Source organism: Triticum urartu, chromosome 6A, assembly GCF_056163025.1.
Source record: "Triticum urartu cultivar PI428250 chromosome 6A, HENAU_Tu73, whole genome shotgun sequence".
Taxonomy (NCBI): Eukaryota; Viridiplantae; Streptophyta; class Magnoliopsida; order Poales; family Poaceae; genus Triticum; species Triticum urartu.
In genome coordinates this window covers 218,698,804-218,718,151 of record NC_141878.1, presented here as the reverse complement: position 1 = coordinate 218,718,151, position 19,348 = coordinate 218,698,804, and the positions used below count along the sequence as shown (strand labels likewise).

Here is a 19,348-nt window from a genome sequence, read left to right as displayed (position 1 = left end):
CATTATCGGTCTGGAAGGAGATGACGGGGAGGTTGAATTGTGTGCGTGCGTATGCAACAAAGTTGATGAGAATATCACATGTGTCGGATTTTCGGTGAAGGGGAAACATCCACATAAAGTGAGAGAAGTCATCAACAATGACAAGGTAATATTTGAAACCAGAATTACTAGCAACAGGTGAGGTCCATAAATCGCAATGAAGTAATTGGAACGGAGCAACACAAACTGTTGTTGATCTAGAAAAGGGTAAACGGACGTGCTTGCCAAGTTGACATGCATGACACACTTGAGTACTTTTATTACATGGAATAGCAAATGTTGAAGATAAATGTGACATAGAGTCACGACCGGGATGTCCTAAGGGACGATGCCATAGCTCCGATGTGGTGGCGGTGGCGACGAGTCCAAACGGAGAGGTGGTGGGGTTGGTGTTTGCGTTGAACTCGTAGAGCGGTCCGGCGCTACTGCAGCGAATGATCTCGCGCCGAGTGTGCAGATCCTTAATAGAAAAACCACATGGGTCATACTCCACAGAAACAGAATTATCGATTGTAAACTGACGAGTAGAAAGGAGATTTTTGATAATGTCTGGAACAACGAGAACATTGTTGAGATAAAAGGTGTGACTAGGTGTGTGGAGAGTGACGTGGCCGGTGGCGGTGATAGGAAGGGGAGCACCATTGTCGACAGTGACTCGAAGAGAGGGAGGAGGATGGGAGGAAGTGGAGAGTATACCGGGGTCGGAGACCATGTGCGAGGTGGCGCCGGAATCCATCACCCAAGCACCCGGCGTGGAGGATTCGGCGGCAGAGGGCCCAGCGGTGGCGTTGAGGGCGGCGACGAGGGCGGAGCAGTCCCATGCAGGAGCCGGGGCGGAGCCGGCAGGGTGGTAGGGCACCGCGGGCGGAGGCGGGTTGGTGCCCCACGCCTGGCCATGCAGGGGCGCCAGCTGGGTCGTGTAAGCGACCTGGCCTGGGGGCACCCAGGTGGACTGACGGGATGGCGGTGCCGGGGCGGTGGACCACGGGGCTGGCCCGAGGAGGCCGGCGCCCCCAGCGGGAGCAGCCGGAGCGCCGTAGGGGCGCCAGGTGGGCTGCATCTGCTGTGTCTGTCCGGTGTAGGGGTTGAAGCAGATCCACGGTCCGGGCGTAGCGGCAGGGTAGGCATGGTTGGAGTTGGCGCCGCTCCCGCCGCCGTTCTTCTTCTTCTTCGACCAGCGGCCGCCTTGGCCGCCATTGCCGCCGGAATTGCCACCGGTGGAGGAGCCGGTGGTGTTGCCGTAGAGGGTGACTTGGGACGGCATGGGGCCGCCCGGGGCGGTGTTGGCGAGCTGGTTCTCGCGGAGGAGAAGAATGGAGCGAGTCTGCAGGAAGGTGGGGGCCGGAACCTGCATTGTGACAAGGGTGGTGATGTCGGAGAAGCGTGGGTTGAGCCCCCGGAGACAGGTGAGGACCAGGGTTGGGTCGGTCACGGGCTGCCCCACGTCCGCGAGCGCGTCGGAGAGGGCCTTCAGGCGATGGCAGTAGGCGGTGATGGTGAGGTCACCTTGGACGAGGGCCCGGAACTCCGCCTCGAGGTAGACGGCCCGGGTGAGCTGATTGTCGAGGAAGAGGTTCCGGATCAGCGCGTAGGCCTCGTACGCGGTCTGATCTTGGGCCATGATTGTGTCGAGGATGTCCTTGCTGATGGAGCCGTAGACCCACGAGCGCACGACGAAATCCTGACGCTGCCAATCCGCCGAGCGGGCATCCGGCGGCGTGAGGTCGGAGATGTGGCCGGTGAGGTCGTATTTGCCGAGGAGGACGGTGATGAGCATACGCCACTTGGCGTAGTTGGACTTCTGGAGGTCGAGGACGACGGGGACATGCGTCTTGACGCTGGCGACGTGGACAGCCTGGGACGCCGGCGACGCGATGGACGAGATCATGGCCCCGGCGGTCTTCGTCGCGAGCGTCGATGAGGTGGAGGCCCCGAGTGTAGAGGAGGTGGAGGAGGAGGTCGACATCCTGGAGAGGAGGAAGGAGCTGCGGCGGCGCGGAGGGAGGATGGTGGCGGCAGCTTAGGGTTTTGGTGGCGGCGGAAGCTAGGTTTTAGGATATAGGGCTGATACCATATAAACATGAAACGGTTTGAGGGAAGACGCCTCTCAAGGGGCGATCGGCTTATATATTTATATCAGAGTTACAAGTTTTGGAGACCAAGAAATAAACCCTATACGCGTATATGTATAACTGTATACAAACGGAATACGCGAGATTAGCTATACAAAGTTATACGTTAACACACCTGCCAACAAGCCCACAGCTGCGCCCGACACAACAACCCGTACTTATGTGGTCCAGAGTGGGTCAACCAGCCCAACCCAGCCGCGCGAGTACTTAACCTAGTGACGCGAGCTGGCTAGGGCATCGAGTGGATCACCAAACGAACGACGGCGGCAGCTACCAGTTTACCTTTCCCTTTCTGCCTTCTCAAGAAGGTCGCTGATTTGCATGTAATCCCTCTGTAATCGCTAGTAGTTCGAGTGGAATAGATCGGTTGAGTGAGTGCCTAACATCGTAGCTGGTTGGTCTTACATCCGAGGCTTTATTTATTTAGGCAAGACTTGACTTTGTTAGTCTTATTTACGTAAAATGATGCGTAATGGATGTAAACTTTTGAATATTAGTTCGTTGTACGCGATGCACACTGATTATGAGATCAGTGTTGCATTTAAAATCGATGGCCTTCGTCGGTGTCTAGCGCGAGCCAAAAAAAAAAGATTTCAGCGTTTCTTAGCTTTCCTCTCGATCCCGTTTCACACACCGCGGGTGGCGTTCCTTTTGCGCGGGTGCGGCCGCCGGGGTCACCACGACCCCGCGGGAGGAGCACGCGTGCGCTCGGTGCCCGACGCCGCGTGTAATCCGTAGTGGAGGAGGCCAGACTACCAACGTCGGCTTGTGTGATCCGTCCCCACGACAGCTATGGCGTCGCACCATGGTTACCGGAGAAAATGGTGAGAGACGGCTACCAACCGCTCTCAAACGGCTCGACACCCATCGGCGGGGCCACGTAATGGTGGATGGACGGCCGAGGCCGTGTTGCCCCAACCCAAACCCACCACCAGTTCCTGCAGCTCCACGCACGCCACATTCTGTGGGCCAGCTCCACACTGCTCCAGCACTCACACGACTGGGCTATGTATAGCGCTGGCCCATGTGCTCTCCCATTTGGATACTAGTGTTGGTCTCAGAGTCCTCCACCCCGGACCTCTCTGTTCACCGCACACGATCAGCAGAGGCAGCGGCAAGGAAGATGACGACGACGACAAGGAGGAGACCCTTGAAGGTCCCTGAGATGGCGCTGAGGGTGTGCGTGATCCCCCTCGCCTTGGCCTCCCTGTGGGAGATGGCCACCAACAAGCAAGCTAATGACACCTACGGAGAGATCAGCTTCTCCAACCTCTCCGGCTTCAAGTCAGCCTGCATAACCTTGCCCCCCTTTACTTGTGAATCCTGCTCCTGTTATGCGCAATTTCCTTGTTTAATTTCCTAAGCTGTATATAACTTCGAATGTGCTCTAAATAAACACGCGTGTCAAGTCGCACCACGACCAGTTATCGCTAATGGATTAGGCTATTGATTACTTAGGCTAATTTTTGCTTTCTCCCAGGTATTTAGTTTTCATTAACGCTGTCACTGCCGCCTATTCCGTGGTCTCCATCCTGATGTCATCCTTCAAGTCCCTCGCTCGCTATGATTGGCTCATTTTCCTCCTGGATCAGGTCCGATCATCACCATCTCCTTTCTCTTTTGCCCTTTTTAGATTCATCTTCACTCTGCGCCTAAAAAACTAGTACTAGAACTACAGTGCTAAGTTGCTAACGAAAGCTTGGCCTCGCGCGCGCAGGCGGCGGCGTACCTGCTGGTGACATCGTGCTCGGCGGCGGCGGAGCTGGTGTACCTGGCGATGGAGGGCGACCGGGAGGTGTCGTGGGGCGAGGTGTGCTCCTACTTCGGTCGGTTCTGCGGCAGGGCCACCGTGTCCGTGGCGCTGCAGGCCGCCGCGCTGCTCTGCTTCGTCGCGCTCTCCCTCGTCTCCGCCTTCCGGATCTTCCGCGAGTTCGACGCCCCTGGTGCTCATGTTGATTGCTCGGGGGACTCTGACTCCAAGCAGGAAGGTAGAGGATGATCCATCATGAACAATCGCTGATATTTGGACCATCGTTTATGTGTCAATGGTTGACGATGGCGATGCGTCCTTGGTTTTCTTTACGAATGCTGATTTCGGGGGGAGAAATGTTGTGAAATAAACTTTATTGTTGTTCGAAAAGTTGAGGTTGCGTGCGACACACTTGATTGATCACGTGCAATCTGCACATATATAGGTACAAGGGTGCACGACTTGTCTCCCAAACTATGCACTATACGAAGAAGAAAAATACATGAATCTCCCTCCCCCGGCAGTGAAAACGTCACTGGGCCACACACAGACTGAACCGAAACTCATCGAAGGTGGACTATTGAGCGGTAGCAACATGCAAAACTTGTATCCAGCCAAGCGCGACCTGTTCACGAGCGAAGTGAATATCGAGTTTGATGCGCTTCGTCCGGCGACGATAAACAAGATTGGCGGGGACGTAGATGGTGATAAGAAAATAGGCTGTTTTTCGATTAAATTAATCCATGAATGAATCATAAGCATGACATTGACAGTATTAATAACACACTTGTTACGATCTAACAGAGCATATACTACGCATATAGTAGAAACATCTACGCATATCGCTAGTACTGCTACAACAGAAAGAAACATGAGAGGGATAAACGATGTATACCCTCCAATCGGCCATGCGGCGGCGGTGGCGGCGGCAGTAGCCGCGGCATCCTCGGCGGCCTTCTTGTCGGCCTCGGCCTTCTCAGCGGCGGCATGGTCGGCGTCGGTCGACATGGTAATGACGAAGGTGATGTGGACGTAAATGAACAGAAGCGAGCAGTCGCGTAGTCGCTACCCAAAAATCTAATTGCCCCTCTCCCGTACAGGATCCGGAGAAGCGGGGTTTCGGAGGCCTGCTCTCCCGTCAACCGTGTACGCGGTGAACGGGACGGAGTCGCCGGCGGCAGCAGCAGCAGAGGAACGACGCGGGCGTGGAGGCGGAGATGTGTTCTGTTTCATGGCGGTTAGAGTTGGCAGCGCCCCACATATATATGTGCGGCTGCGCGTGGAGAGACATGGGCTGAACCCACGTCCAAGTCGGTAGCCCACGATCCGACGTCTCAGATCATGGCCCCACCTGTCAAAGACTCTCCGTTCCTGACCGGAAAAAAGAAGCGCATAAGAGTGAGCTTGGCTCGGCTCAATCCCGCAACCCGCGGCGCGGCGCGGCGCGTCGTGACGAGGCGAGGCGAGGCGTGGCGTGGCGAGGCGAGCGGAGGAGGAGAAGTGCGCGAGGGCCTCATCTCTTCTCAAGCTCCAATGGCATGAGGAAGAGAACCCCTTATAAACCACTCCAACTCTCCTTCCACTTCCGGGGTGGGACTAAACTTCCCACCACCTTGTCATGCCACCTACATGGGCCCTTAGAGATCAAATCTGAAATTGTCATATGGGCTCTAGGCCCATCTCATATTTCAACAATCCCCCACCAGATCTCAGGGGCCCAGTTTGTCCTTTGTTCCAAACGCTGTTTTGATATACGAGCATCTCAGTGGAGACCGATTAAGGTTGAGCTCCACCTAGACCAAGTAGTTACACTCCTTCACAACTGAACAATGGACTATGCCTTGAATTGTCAGTTTGGCGTCAAGAAGTTTCACCACAAGTCTCACTGATACGAGGCTGCCGAAGGTCGACCCCTCGGGTGGATCATATTAGTCACACTCCTAGCATGTTCATAAGCTTGCTAGAGATCACCCCAATCTCATAGACTGTGACCAGCAGTCGGGCTCATATAGGTGTGTTCCTCCAAAGATCGCTCTGTAGGATAGCATCTTGCTTATGCATATAAGCCTTGGAACACATTAAGACAGTAGTCATCCTTCCATACAGTTTCTGAGAGTATTGCATCTCCAACGGAGTGGGTTAGTAAAGTTACTCTCCTCAGTTCACCACTGGCTTGTTTTTCCAGGTCCTACTTCACGGGATCTCCGATCACATAGGTTGGGTTACTACCAAGGCAACTCATGTGGGTCTCATACCCATCTCCCTTGATGCATTATCTATCACAACACGTGATAGGCCTTTAGTAAAGGGATCTGCCAGATTCTTAGCCGTTTGAATATAATCCAACGCTATCACTCCGGAGTTTCTCAATTTTCTAACAGCTTTCAATCTCATTCTTATGTGTTTGTTGGACTTCATGTTGTCCTTTGAACTCTTCACCTTGACAATAACTGTTTGATTGTCATAGTTCATAAGGATGGCCGGAACCGGCTTCTCAACCACTGGCAAGTCCATCAACAGATCTCGAAGCCATTCTGCTTCGCCACCCGATGTGTCTAATGTTGTTAATTCTGCTTCCATTGTCGATCTTGTTAAGATCATTTGCTTGCAAGACTTCCAGGAAACAGCACCACCTCCAAGAGTAAATATATACCCAGTTGTGGCCTTCATCTCATCAGCATCAGAGATCCAATTCGCATCACTATACCCTTCAAGTACCGACGGGTATCCGGTATAGTGAAGTCCATAGTTCATAGTACCTTTCAGATAGCGCATAACTCTCTCAAGAGCACGCCAATGTACATAACCCGGTTTGGAAACAAATCGGCTCAGTTTGCTAATAGCAAATGCGATGTCAGGCCTCGTTGCGCTCGCTAGATACTGTAGTGAACCAACAATCTGAGAGTATCTCAATTGATCTATAGCTGTGCCTTTAGACTTTCGAATCAGCACACTAGGATCATATGGTGTTTGAGATGGTTTGCAGTCCAAATATCCAAAACGACTCAACACCTTCTCAACATAATGGGATTGCAGAAGTGTAATCCCACCTTCATCATCTCTCAATAGCTTGATGTTCAAGATAACATCAGCCACTCCAAGGTCCTTCATCTCAAAGTTCTGAGATAGGAAAGACTTAACTTCCTCGATCAACTTGAGATTAGTCCCAAATATCAGTATGTCATCAACATACAAACACAGTATAACTCCTTCGCCCCCACCATAGCGATAGTATACACATTTGTCGGCCTCATTAACAACAAAGCCAACAGATGTGAACGTTTCATTAAACTTGTCATGCCATTGCTTAGGCGCTTGTCTCAGGCCATACAAAGATTTCACCAACTTACACACCTTTCCTTCCTGACCATCCATCACAAAGCCATCAGGCTGTTGCATATAGATTTCCTCCTTTAGCTCTCCGTTCAGGAAAGCCGTCTTAACATCCATCTGATGAATGAGAAGACCATGCGAGGCCGCCAACGAGAGTAATACTCGAATGGTGGTCAGTCTGGCCACATGCAAATAAGTGTCGAAGAAATCTTCTTCTTCTTTTTGGGCGTAGCCCTTGGCCACAAGCCTAGCCTTGTACTTTTCTATCGTACCATCGGGCCTAAGCTTCTTCTTGAACACCCACTTGCATCCCAATGGTTTGCAACCATAAGGACGTTCAGTAAGCTCCCAAGTCCCGTTAGCCATGATGGAATCCATCTCGCTACGGACCGCATCCTTCGAGTAGTCAGCTTCTGGAGATGCATACGCTTATGAAATAGAAGTGGGATTATCCTCCACGAGGTATATGAAGAAATCATCACCAAAGGTCTTTACAGTCCTTTAATCTTGCCCCTACCAAGGGATTCCTCATTATCCTCCTCAGGATTTTCATCATGTGTTTGATTATAATATTCCATCGGAATGGCAGGTTCAGGAGTCTCCTCAGATTCCTGTCTAGAAGTGCTTTGTACATCTCTCATGGGAAAAATGTCCTCAAAGAATGTAGCATCTTTAGACTCCATAATTGTACCGACTTTCATGTCAGGTACCTCAGATTTCACTACTAGAAATCTATAGCCAACACTATTCATAGCGTAGCCCAAATTAACACAGTCCACAGTCTTTGTTCCAAGCTTACGCTTTTTGGGGATCGGCACATTAACTTTTGCCAAGAAGCCCCAGGTACGTAAGTACGGGATTGTTGTCCTTCTCTTGGTCCACTTCTCGTAAGGAGTGATCTCGTTATCCTTTGTCGGAACTTTATTCAGGACATGACAGGATGTCATTATAGCCTCCCCCCACCATGCCTTGGATAAACCCGACGTATCTAACATGGCGTTAACCAAATCAGTTAGAGTACGGTTTTTCCGCTCGGCAACCCCGTTTGACTGGGGTGAGTAGGGAGGCGTCCTCTCGTGAATAATGTCGTGTTCCGTACAAAAGGCGTCAAACTCTTTCGAGAAGTACTCTCCACCACGATCTGACCGGACTCGTTTAATTTTCTTTTCAAGTTGATTCTCAACTTCTGCCTTATAGATTTTGAAGTAGTGTAGAGCCTCATCTTTAGTATTTAACAGATACACATAGCAATATCTAGTGGAATCATCTATCAAAGTCATGAAATATTTCTTTCCACCTTTAGTCAACACACCATTCATCTCACAAAGATCAGAATGTATGAGTTCCAGTGGCGCCAAGTGTCTCTCCTCTGCTGCCTTGTGAGGCTTGCGAGGTTGCTTAGATTGCACACACGAATGGCACTTAGAACCTTTGGCTAAAGTGAAACTCAGGATTAAATTCGATTTTGCTAGCCGCGTCATAACACCGAAACTAATGTGACAAAGACGTGAATGCCATACTTCAGATTCATTAACACTCAAATGAATATTATTCACGACTTTATTACATAGATCTGCAAGAGAAAGGCGGAACATGCCTCCGCATTCATAACCCTTTCCAACAAATAGTCCATATTTCGTAACAACTAATTTATTAGACTCGAATACCAACTTAAACCCTTCTCTACATAGAAGGGAGCCACTAACGAGGTTCTTCTTGATGGCGGGGACATGTTGCACGTTCTTCAGCTGCACGATCCTTCCCGAAGTAAACTTCAGATCGACCGTGCCAACACCAAGAACAGAAGCACTCACGCCATTCCCCATCAGTACGGACCCGTGACCTGTGGCCTGGTAAGAAGAAAACAATGAAATGTCAGCACACACATGAACACCTGCACCTGTGTCGACCCACCAATCGGTGGACGGCCAAACTGAAAATACAGCAAATAAATTACTGTACCCAGATGCACCACTCTCATTGTTGCTCACAATCATATTGACAGACTTGGAGTCCTACCCTTTCTTCTTATACTTGTTTGGTCACTTGTTGGCCCAATGTTCAAGCGAACCACAAGTAAAGCAACCCTCATCCTTCTTGTTCTTCTTGAAGGTCTTCTTACCCTTCTTCTTAAAGTCGGCACTCTGTTGGACACCGTTCTTTCCCTTGGGCTTGTGGGAATTGGAGTTCTTCTGATGCACCATGTTGGCCACAAAAGTTCCTTCGACCCCTTTTCCATGCGAGTCCTTTTCCCTTGAATTCTGCTCAACACTCAGATGACCAATGACATCCTCCACAGAGAATTCACGCCTCTGATGTTTCAGAGTGGTGGCAAAGTTCCTCCAGGAATTGGGAAGCTTAGCGATTATGCAGCCCGCGACAAACTTGCCCGGTAACTCGCACTTAAGAAGCTCAAGCTCCTTAACAATGCATATTATCTCATGAGCCTGCTCCAATACAGGACGGTTTTCAACCATCTTGTAATCATGGAACTGCTCTATAATATACATCTCGCTCCCTGCATCGGCAGCCCCGAACTTAGATTCGAGCGCCTCCCACAAGTCCTTGGCAGACCGCACATGCAAATATGCGTCAACCATCTTATCTCCAATCACGCTCAGAATTGCCCCGAGGAACACGACAGTGGCCTCCTTGAACGCCTTCTCCTGATCAGGAGCGATCGTTCCTGTGGGAGTCACACCGGCGACCCAGAACACGTTCATGGCAGTGAGCCATAAGGTGGTTTTAGTCTGCCAACGCTTAAAGTACGTCCCCGTAAACTGCGACGGTTTCAGTGCAGCAGCAAAACCAGAATTCGAAAAACTCCTACACACATTAGGTTTTTGGATTGATAAGAAAATAGGAAGTTTTCCAATTAAATTAATCCATGAATAAATCATAAGCATGACATTGACAGTATTGATAACACACTTGTTACGATCTAACAGAGCATGTACTACGCATATAGTAGAAACATCTATGCATATCGCTAGTACTGCTACAATAGAAAGAAACATGAGAGGGATAAACGATGTATACCCTCCAATCGGCCATGCGGCGGCGGTGGCGGCGGCGGTAGCCGCGGCATCCTCGGCGGCCTTCTTGTCGGCCTCGGCCTTCTCAGCGGCGGCACGGTCGGCGTCGGTCGACATGGTGATGACGAAGGTGATGTGGACGTAGATGAACAGAAGCGAGCAGTTGCATAGTCGCTACCCAAAAACCTAATCGCCCCTCTCCCATACAGGATCTGGAGAAGCGGGGTTTCGGAGGCCTGCTCTCCCGTCAACCGTGTACGCGGTGAACGGGATGGAGTCGCCGGCGGCAGCAGCAGCAGAGGAACGACGCGGGCGTGGAGGCGGAGATGCGTTCTGTTTCGTGGCAGCTAGGGTTGGCAGCGCCCCACATATATATGTGCGGCTGCGCGTGGAGAGACGTGGGCTGAACCCACGTCCAAGTCGGTAGCCCACGATCCGACGTCTCAGATCATGGCCCCACCTGTCAAAGACTCTTCGTTCCTGACCGGCAAAAAGAAGCGCATAGGAGTGAGCTCGGCTCGGCTCAATCCCGCAACCCGCGGCACATCGTGACGAGGCGTGGCGTGGCGAGGCGAGCGGAGGAGGAGGAGTGCACGAGGGCCTCATCTCTTCTCAAGCTCCAATGGCATGAGGAAGAGAACCCCTTATAAACCACTCCAACTCTCCTTCCACTTCCGGGGTGGTACTAAACTTCCCACCACCTTGTCATGCCACCTACATGGGCCCTTAGAGATCAAATCTGAAATTGTCATATGGGCTCTAGGCCCATCTCATATTTCAACAGATGGTGGAGACGTTGTAGCAGTAAACGACCATGGCCTTATGGACATCGCAGAGCAACTCCTGAAGAAGTTGGCGGAGCCAAGAGCACTCGACAACGGCGTTGGCCACTGCCCGGTATTCTGCCTCACCACTCAAGCGGGAAACTGTGGGATGTCGTTTAGACGACCACAGGATCAGTGAAGGCCCGAGATAGATGCAATAGCCTGATGTAGAGCATCTAGTATCTGGACAGCCAGCCCAGTCGGCTTCCGAGTAAGTCACGAGGTTGGTGGAGGAGGAAGCCATCTGTGTGAGCCAAGAGCCTTGGTGTCGCGAATATAACGAAGAATCTGCTTCACTAGGATCACACGGGAGTCACATGGAGCATGCATGTGAAGACACACCTGCTGCACAGCATACTGTAGGTCCAGGCGAGTGAGCGTCAAGTAGTGCAGGGCACCGACGATGGAGCGACAAAACGTTGCATCCGGTGCAGGTGATCCGTCAAGTGCAGAGAGATTGGCCTTCGTGTCGATAGGCGTGGCGGCAGGCTCGTAGTTAAGCATGCATGTGCGTTCGAGAAGCACATGAGTATATCACTGCTGATATAGAAAGAACCCGCCAGTGTGCCGTACCACCTCGATGCCAAGGAAGTAATGCAGAGGCCCCAGATCCTTGAGGGCGAACTCATCTCGGAGACGAGCAGTGAGCTACTGAAGGAGCTCAATGGAGGACGTCATCAGGATGATGTCGTCGATGTAGAGCAGGAGGTAGGCGGTAGCAGTGCCCTGATGGTAGACGAACAATGATGCGTTAGAGTGGGTTGATCGTAAACCGAGTCGCTTGAGGAGGGCAGCGATGCGCTAGTACCACGCACGTGGTGCCTGCTTGAGCCCGTGGAGGGATCGAGATAGCAAACACACGTGATTCAGATGAGTGGCATCGATGAATCTGGTGGGCTGCTAGCAGAACACCTGCTCGAAGAGATGACCATGAAGAAATGTGATAGAAACATCCAACGGATGCGCGCTCCATGCACGAGAAACCACGAGCTGTAGAACAGCGTGGATCATGCCCGGTATAACAACCGAGGCAAAAGGTGTCAGTGAAGTCAACTCCGAAGCGTTGTTGAAAACCACAGACCACCCAGCATGCTTTGTCGCGCTCAAGGGAACCGTCGGGGCGGGTCTTGTGGTGGAACACCCATTTCCCATTGATGACGTTGGCATGGGGAGGTCGCGGCCAAGTTGCCACGTGGACACGAAGAGGCCGGCGAGGCAGTCGCACCCGAAGAGGCTGTCGTGGCAGCCATGCCCGAGGAGGCCGCCATGTGGCACGAAGAGGTCATCCAGGCGGTCGCACCCGAAGAGGCCATCATGGCCGCCACGCCCGAGGAGGCCGCCGGGGCAGCCATGGCTTGGTCCAGCGATGGGGACGACCTGCCATGGGCGGGAGCAGGGGCAGCCCGCGACTGGCTGGGGCGCCATGACTGGGGCATGTCGAGGAGAGCTGGTGAAGATGTCGCTGCTGGTGGTACCTAGTGAAAGGGAAAAAAATTCTCGTCAAAGTAAATGTGTCGCTAAGTGAATATGTGGTGCGAGACAGGATTGTAGTACCGGTAACCTTTGGTGTTGAAAGGATAACCAAGGAAGATGCAAGCGAGGGAGTGTGGAGGGAGCTTGTGAGGGGTGGTGGAGGCGATGTTAGGGTAACAAAGACACGCAAAGACAAGAAGCTCATCATACGAGGGAGGGGTGCCGAAGAGAAGTTGGTGGTGTGCATAGTTCCAGCGAGGACGGCGTGGATGTATGTCAACAAGAAGATGTGATGGCGAGTGTGTCGGGCCAAAACCGAGGAAGCACATTGGCATGAAAAAGAAGGGTACGTAGCACACATTCAACACATCCATTTTGTTGCAATGTATAAGGGCATGTGAGGCGAAAGATAGTGACATGTGATGCGAGAAGTGTGCGAACGACAAGATTGGCAAATTATTTCCCGTCATCGGTTTGGTGTGCATGTATGGGATAACCAAATTGTGTGGAAACATAGGCATAGAAAGCCATAAGAGTGGCCAGTGCATCAGATTTGCAATGTAGAGGAAAAGTCCACACATAATGCAAATAATTATCTAAGGTCACAAGATAATAAAGATAGCCAGTGTTACTTGCGACTAGAGGTGTCCATACATCACTATGAAGCAATTGAAACAGAAAATAAGATATGGCAGTGCATGCATTAAATGGAAGACAAACATGCTTTCCGACATGGCAAGCATGAAAAGTATGATCATCGATCTTATTACATGGGAATGAAAAACTCTAAAGAATATGACAAAGAGCGGCGGAACTGGGGTGACCCAAATGAGCATGCGAAATGTCTACAACGACAGAGAGGGCGACTAGGGCGGTGAAAGAACATGCGGTGCCCCCATGTTTGGTTTTGGTGACTGATGACAATCTCTATGGACTAATGGTTGCCTTGAGTTATATTTGAAGGGTTTTTTCATAGGCTTTTCTTGGAGTACATGTGTTGGTTTCAAGGAGAGTTTGTGTCGACCAAGGTGCTATTCAAGGAATTATCCAAAGATTGGTCATGTGAGTGTTGAGCTTATGGCAAGCATGTCTTGAAGAAGAAGATTGTGTGATCATTCATGTCTACCTTCAAGACATCATCCAAATGAAGAGAATTGGAAAGATTCCAGGTTGATCAGGATTAAGTCAAGAATGAATCAAGTTGATCAACACACAAAGCATACAAGATGTACCGAGGGATCAAGTGATCCCATGGTATGGTAAGCATTGTCCATTACGCTTTGTTTGCTAACCCATGATTTTTGTGAGAGTTCTTTGTGGGGTTATGTTGTGGTGTGCAAGTTCAAGTGGACCATCACGAAGTGATCAAATGCTTGAAGCTTGCCGTCCATTGTGGTGACAATAGACTTGTGAAGATGTGCGGAAGAGTGGCTCACCCATAGTGGAGTATGGGGGAGCAACCAATTAGTCTTCAGCAAGCCAACGCAATCAAGAAAGGTGGTCCAACTTGAGGGAGTCAAGATCGTCATCATCTAGCTCAAGTGGAACATGTGCAAGGTAAAGGTTTGCCCTTGATAGGTTTTCTATTTTACCGGTCTCATGGTGGTAGGTTGGAGACCGGGTTATAGGATCGATTAACGTACTATCAAGGGGGGCTCTCAAGTGAGTATCTTGATCGTATCGTTTGCAGAGATCTCAAACCATTGCATCATCTTTCTTGGTTCTTGTTTAGGTTTTTTGTGAGTCTTAGAGCTTTTGATCATCTTGATGACAAGCTCGAGTTCATCGAAAACGGAGTTTACATGCATCTTCTATGATGTTTTCGATGTTGGAGGTTATGCCGGTTCTTCTCTGTTGGAGGTTTCACTCCTCCATTTGTTAGGCATACCTCCCCTGCCTCTTCTTATGTCGCTGTTTTGATGCTACTCGTCGTCTTGTATCCAACAAGCTTGAGTTTGCTCAATTCGGAGCTCATTTGCACAAGTTATGGCAGTTCTGGTTTTATTGTATCCTTCTGTTGTCTTTAGCTACGATATGAAGGCAGCCAAGTGCTAAAGCCTCTGTGGCATGCGGTAGTACTGCTCAAGGGAGCGGTAGTACCGCAGGGTCCAGCAGTAGTACCACTCCTGGTGAGCGGTAGTACCGCTGCCTCTAGCCCAGAACGCTGTCACGCACGGAAGTTGGCGCGGAAGTAATTTTTTACATTCGCGCCCTACACGGTAGTACCGCTCCCTGCAAGCGGTAGTACCGTGCCTGCTTTCTACTCAAAGCTAACTCCAACGGATGTAGGCGCGACAGTAATTTTTTACATCCGTGGATGCGCGGTAGCACCGCTATCCCTAGTGGTAGTACCGCTTCCTCACTGTGTATACTGTCGTGTATTGCACTTGTGTGGCCGTTGAATACTACCCTTGCGGTAGTACCACAAGGACATGCGGTAGTACCGCTCCGGCAATAGTACCGCCATGTTGCCTCGTTGCAGTAGTGTTTCATTTGGCTACAGCCGCCCTAGCGGTAGTACCGCTCGGTGCAGGCTGTGAGGGTAACGGTTGGATTTTTCCCCTCCTATAAAAGGGGGTCTTCTTCCCCAATGAACTTTATCTCTTGAGCTCATGTTCTTCCCCCATTGTTGACCTTCTTCGAGCTTGCTAACTCTCAATTCCTCCATGGATTCTTGCTAGTTTTTGAGGGAAAAGAGAGAGGAGATCTAGATCCACATTTCCACCAATCACTTTCTCCTCTATGTGAGGGGAACTCCTTGGATCTAGATCTTGGAGTTCTTGGTATTCTCCTTCTTGTTCTTCCTCTCATTTTCCTCCCTAGCATTAGTTGCTTTGGTGGGATTTGAGAGAGAAGGACTTGGGCACTCCGTGTGCCCTTGCCATTGCATTTGGTGCATCGGTTTGAGTTCTCCACATGATACGTGGAAGTTGCAAGTTGAGAAGCTTATTACTCTTGGGTGCTTGGTACCCTTGAGCTTCTTCCTCTTGGGTGCTTGGGCGCCCTGGATGGTTGGTGGTGTTTGAAGCTCAATCATTGTGGTGTAAAGCTCCGGGCAAGCATCGGGGTCTCCAATTAGGTTGTGGAGATCGCCCCGAGCAATTTGACGGGTTCCGGTGACCGCCCCCAAGGGTTGCCAAAGTGTACGGGTTCGGTGACCGCCCCCAAGGGTTGCCATTGTTACAGGTTCGGTGACCGCCCTCAAGGGTTCCTTAGTGGAATCGTGGCATCTTGCGTTGTGCGAGGGCGTGAGGAGATTATGGTGGCCCTAGTGGCTTCTTGGGGAGCATTGTGCCTCCACACCGCTCCAAACGGAGATTGCATCCGCAAGGGTGTGAACTTCGGGATACATCATCGTCTCCGCGTGCCTCGGTTATCTCTTACCCGAGCTCTTTACTTATGCACTTTACTTTGTGATAGCCATATTGTTCCTTGTCATATATCTTGCTATCACATAGTTGTTTAGCTTGCTAAGCATAAGTTGTTGGTGCACATAGGTGAGCCTAGTCATTTTAGGTTTTTTGCTTGAAAAACTAACCGCTAGGTTTATTCCGCATTTGTTCAAGCCTAAACTGTAATTATTTTAAAGCGCCTATTCACCCCCCCCTCTAGGCGACATCCGTGATCTTTTAGGCGGTAGTGGCGGTGGAGGATGAGTGCATTGGGTAGAACTCGTCTGGGCTGTCACATCAGTAAATAACCATTCGGGTACCGGCGTCCTTAACAGAAAAAAAGATTTTGTCTAATTCAACAGTAACAAGATTTTCATGAGTAAAAGAACAAACAGAAACAAGATTCTTAATTACTGCAGGTGAGACTAGAATGTTAGATAGAGATAAAGAACTATGACTGATATGTGTAATAGGTAAAGAAGAGCCATCGCCTACGGTGATGCGAGTGGATGTGTTAACCTGATAGGAAGAGATCAGGATACTATGATGTGATGACATGTGGGCGGTAGCGCCTGTGTCCATGTAACAATCGCCGCCGCCACCGTAGTTACTCGGTGAAGGGGCCGAGTGCAGCGCCGAAAAGAAGAGTGAGATCCCATGGCGTGGGGGTTGGCGGCATGGCAGGGCCCCCGTAAGGCTGTGGTGGAGGCAGTAACGGGTAGCCACCCTTCATCGGAGGCATGGGCAGCGATGGGTTACTGCCGTCGGGCTGCTGTCGCGGAGCCGCCAAGAGCGCCTAATGGCCGGTCGGGCACGGATCGAGAGGACTCGGCGCTGGCACGCGAGGGATCAGTATGTGATAGGAGTGGACCACTTCGGTCCATGAGTTGGCGCCGAGGGTCCAGGATGGGGAGGGCTGGTGCTGGCGTGGCGCGCCCCTAAACCCTGCTGCTACTACTATTTAGGGCGGCCACTGCGCTTGTTGTGCTGGACACCGTCGGGCTGCTGCTGGGGCACGGGTGGCAGCTGGAAGAAGATCGCGCGGCGGAAGGCCATTGCTACTGCGGCCGGCAGCATGACCGTGGGCACGCCGTGAGAAGTGCCAGCGGCGTGCGTGGTGTGCTGCATCCGAGACTTCACCATCTTCATATGGCGCTCCTCCAAGCGCGGGTAGGCAATGACGGTGTGGAAGGTCAGCTTTGGAAACAAGGCTAAGATGGAAACCCCGTTGCCGAAGTCCTCGTTGAGGCCGACAGTGATGGTACTAAGCGTGAGCTCGTCGAAGACCTTCGCGCCGATGTCGCGTAGCTCATCAGCGAGCATCTTTAAGCGCATGTAGTAGTGGTCGATGGTGGTGTTGTTTTGGGAACCCAAAAATTCTTGCAGGGAAAAAGTAAGACATTGGAGTTTGTTGTTGGTGAAGAGCCCATTGATCTTGTTCCACACGGAGCACACATCATTATCCTCGAAGATGACCATGTGAAACAAATCCTTGGAGATGGTGAGGTAGAACCATCGGATAAGCATAGCATCAACGGCCGACCACTCCAGATCGCCCTTTATCAGGTTGGCATTGACGGAACAGTCGATGTGATCGGTGAGGAAGTACTCGTGAAAGACGAGGGAGAAGTAGGTTTTCCATGCATGATACGTGGAGTTGTTTTCCTTGAGGCGGATTTCAGACATGATCAAAAATACTGAGATCGCGTTTGTTGGCGGTGGATGGAGGTTCGGGGCTGGTGAATGGGTTGAGGCACCAGAGAGGGAGGAGTTGGGGCAGTCCATGGTGGCGACAGTGGATGGAGATGGGAGAGAGAGGTGCGGCAGCGGCTATGGTGGGTTAGGATTAGGATTTTTGTGTGAATTGAGAAGGAAGGGAGAAAGGCATCAGCGGCAGTAGGGGCGGCGGCTGTGGTGGGAGAGGGGGATGCGGCGGTGGTAAGGTGAGGCGGCGGCAGGAAGCAGAAGCTAGGTCATGGGAGAGAAGATGGTAACTGATACCATGTTGTTAGGAAAGATGAGATTGCACGACACACTTGATTGATCATGTGCGCTGCATTAACCGTTCGAGCCTTTGCTATGAAGTCGACCCCCCAACCCTATCCCCTCCCCCGTCGCCACATGCGGGGCATCAGGGAGGGTATCCCACTCCCCTCCTCCTCCCTCCTTCGCCCTCGTCGCCGCCAATGGGTGCGGCCGGGCGAAGTTCGATCGGCGGCGCCGGTGGCAGGGCTCGACTTCTTCCTCGCGCGGTGGGTTGGCGTGGGCCGGCCTCCTCGCCCCTGGGTGTGAGGTACCGCAGCACATCGGTGCTCCCGCGAGCTTCTCCAAATCGGGAGTGATGGCGGCGTGAAGGGCTGTGCGGCGGGGGTGCGCGTCTGGGCAGCATCGGTCTTTTTCGGCTGGCAGATGATGCTGGCCCCGGCGGCTCTGACTGGTGGCTTCCCTGCCTCCTGGTGGTAGCGGGTGCCGGAGACAGTGGTGCCCTGTGCTGGCTCAGACCTGTCCATGGCCCTAGTTGGGACGGGCGGTGGTGCCCTATGCTGGCTCGGGCATGTCCATGGCCCTGGCTGGGACGGGCGGCAGGACGTGCTTTGACTGACTCAGGTAGTGCGGCAACCGGGGTTTCGCAGGAGCGCGGAGTGGTGGTGGCAGCCTCCTCCTCTTGGAGATGTGCCAACAAAGTACGGGGCTGGGCGGGTGCCGGTCGTGCCGGCCGTGATTGCGGCTTGAACTACGTCAGTATTTCCCCAAAGAGGATGGGATGGTGCAGCACAACAACGGTAGGTATTTCCCTTAATGATGAGATCAAGGTTATTGAACCAGTAGGATAATCACGCAACACTACATAAATAGTACCTGCACACAAAGAACAAATACTTGCAGCCCGACGTGTTAAAGGGGTTGTCAATCCCTTTCGGGTAACGGTGCCAGAAATTGTCGAGCTGACGGGATAAAAATATGATAGATTGGATAAATAGATCGTGAATCAATGCAAAAAAGTGCAGCAAGGTATTTTGTTTTTAGAAATATAGATGTAAAAATAAAAGCGAATAAAAATAGATCTTGAAGGCAAATATAATAAAGAAGAGACCCGGGGTCGTAGATTTCACTACTGGCTTCTCTCGAGAAAACTAGCATACGATGGGTAAACAAATTACTGTTTTGGAAATTGATAGAACTTCAAATAATCATGAAGATATCCAGACAATGATCATTATACAGGCATCACGTCCAAGATTAGTAGGCTGACTCCTGCCTGCATCTACTACTATTACTCCACACATCGATTGCTATCCAGCATACATCTAGTGTATTAAGTTCATGCAGAAATGGAGTAATGCAATAAGAACGTTGACATGATGTAGAC

General features: G+C 51.3%; 2 protein-coding genes across 2 annotated transcripts; one reads left to right on the top strand and one right to left on the bottom strand.

Annotated features, from left to right (window-relative positions):
- Nucleotides 1-353: 353 nt before the first annotated feature.
- LOC147964825 (uncharacterized) lies at nt 354-2,065 on the bottom strand. Its single transcript, XM_087527618.1, has 2 exons — nt 736-2,065; nt 354-499 (listed from the first exon to the last, which is right to left on the bottom strand). The coding sequence occupies exons 1-2, from the start codon at nt 2,003-2,005 to the stop codon at nt 462-464; spliced, it is 1,308 nt and encodes a 435-aa protein (XP_087383744.1). The 5' UTR covers nt 2,006-2,065; the 3' UTR covers nt 354-461.
- A 1,098-nt stretch (nt 2,066-3,163) lies between these two features.
- LOC125513379 (CASP-like protein 2D1) lies at nt 3,164-4,332 on the top strand. Its single transcript, XM_048678486.2, has 3 exons — nt 3,164-3,455; nt 3,652-3,763; nt 3,889-4,332. Exons 1-3 carry the CDS (start codon nt 3,196-3,198, stop codon nt 4,168-4,170), a joined length of 654 nt encoding a protein of 217 aa, XP_048534443.2. The 5' UTR covers nt 3,164-3,195; the 3' UTR covers nt 4,171-4,332.
- Nucleotides 4,333-19,348: the final 15,016 nt, after the last annotated feature.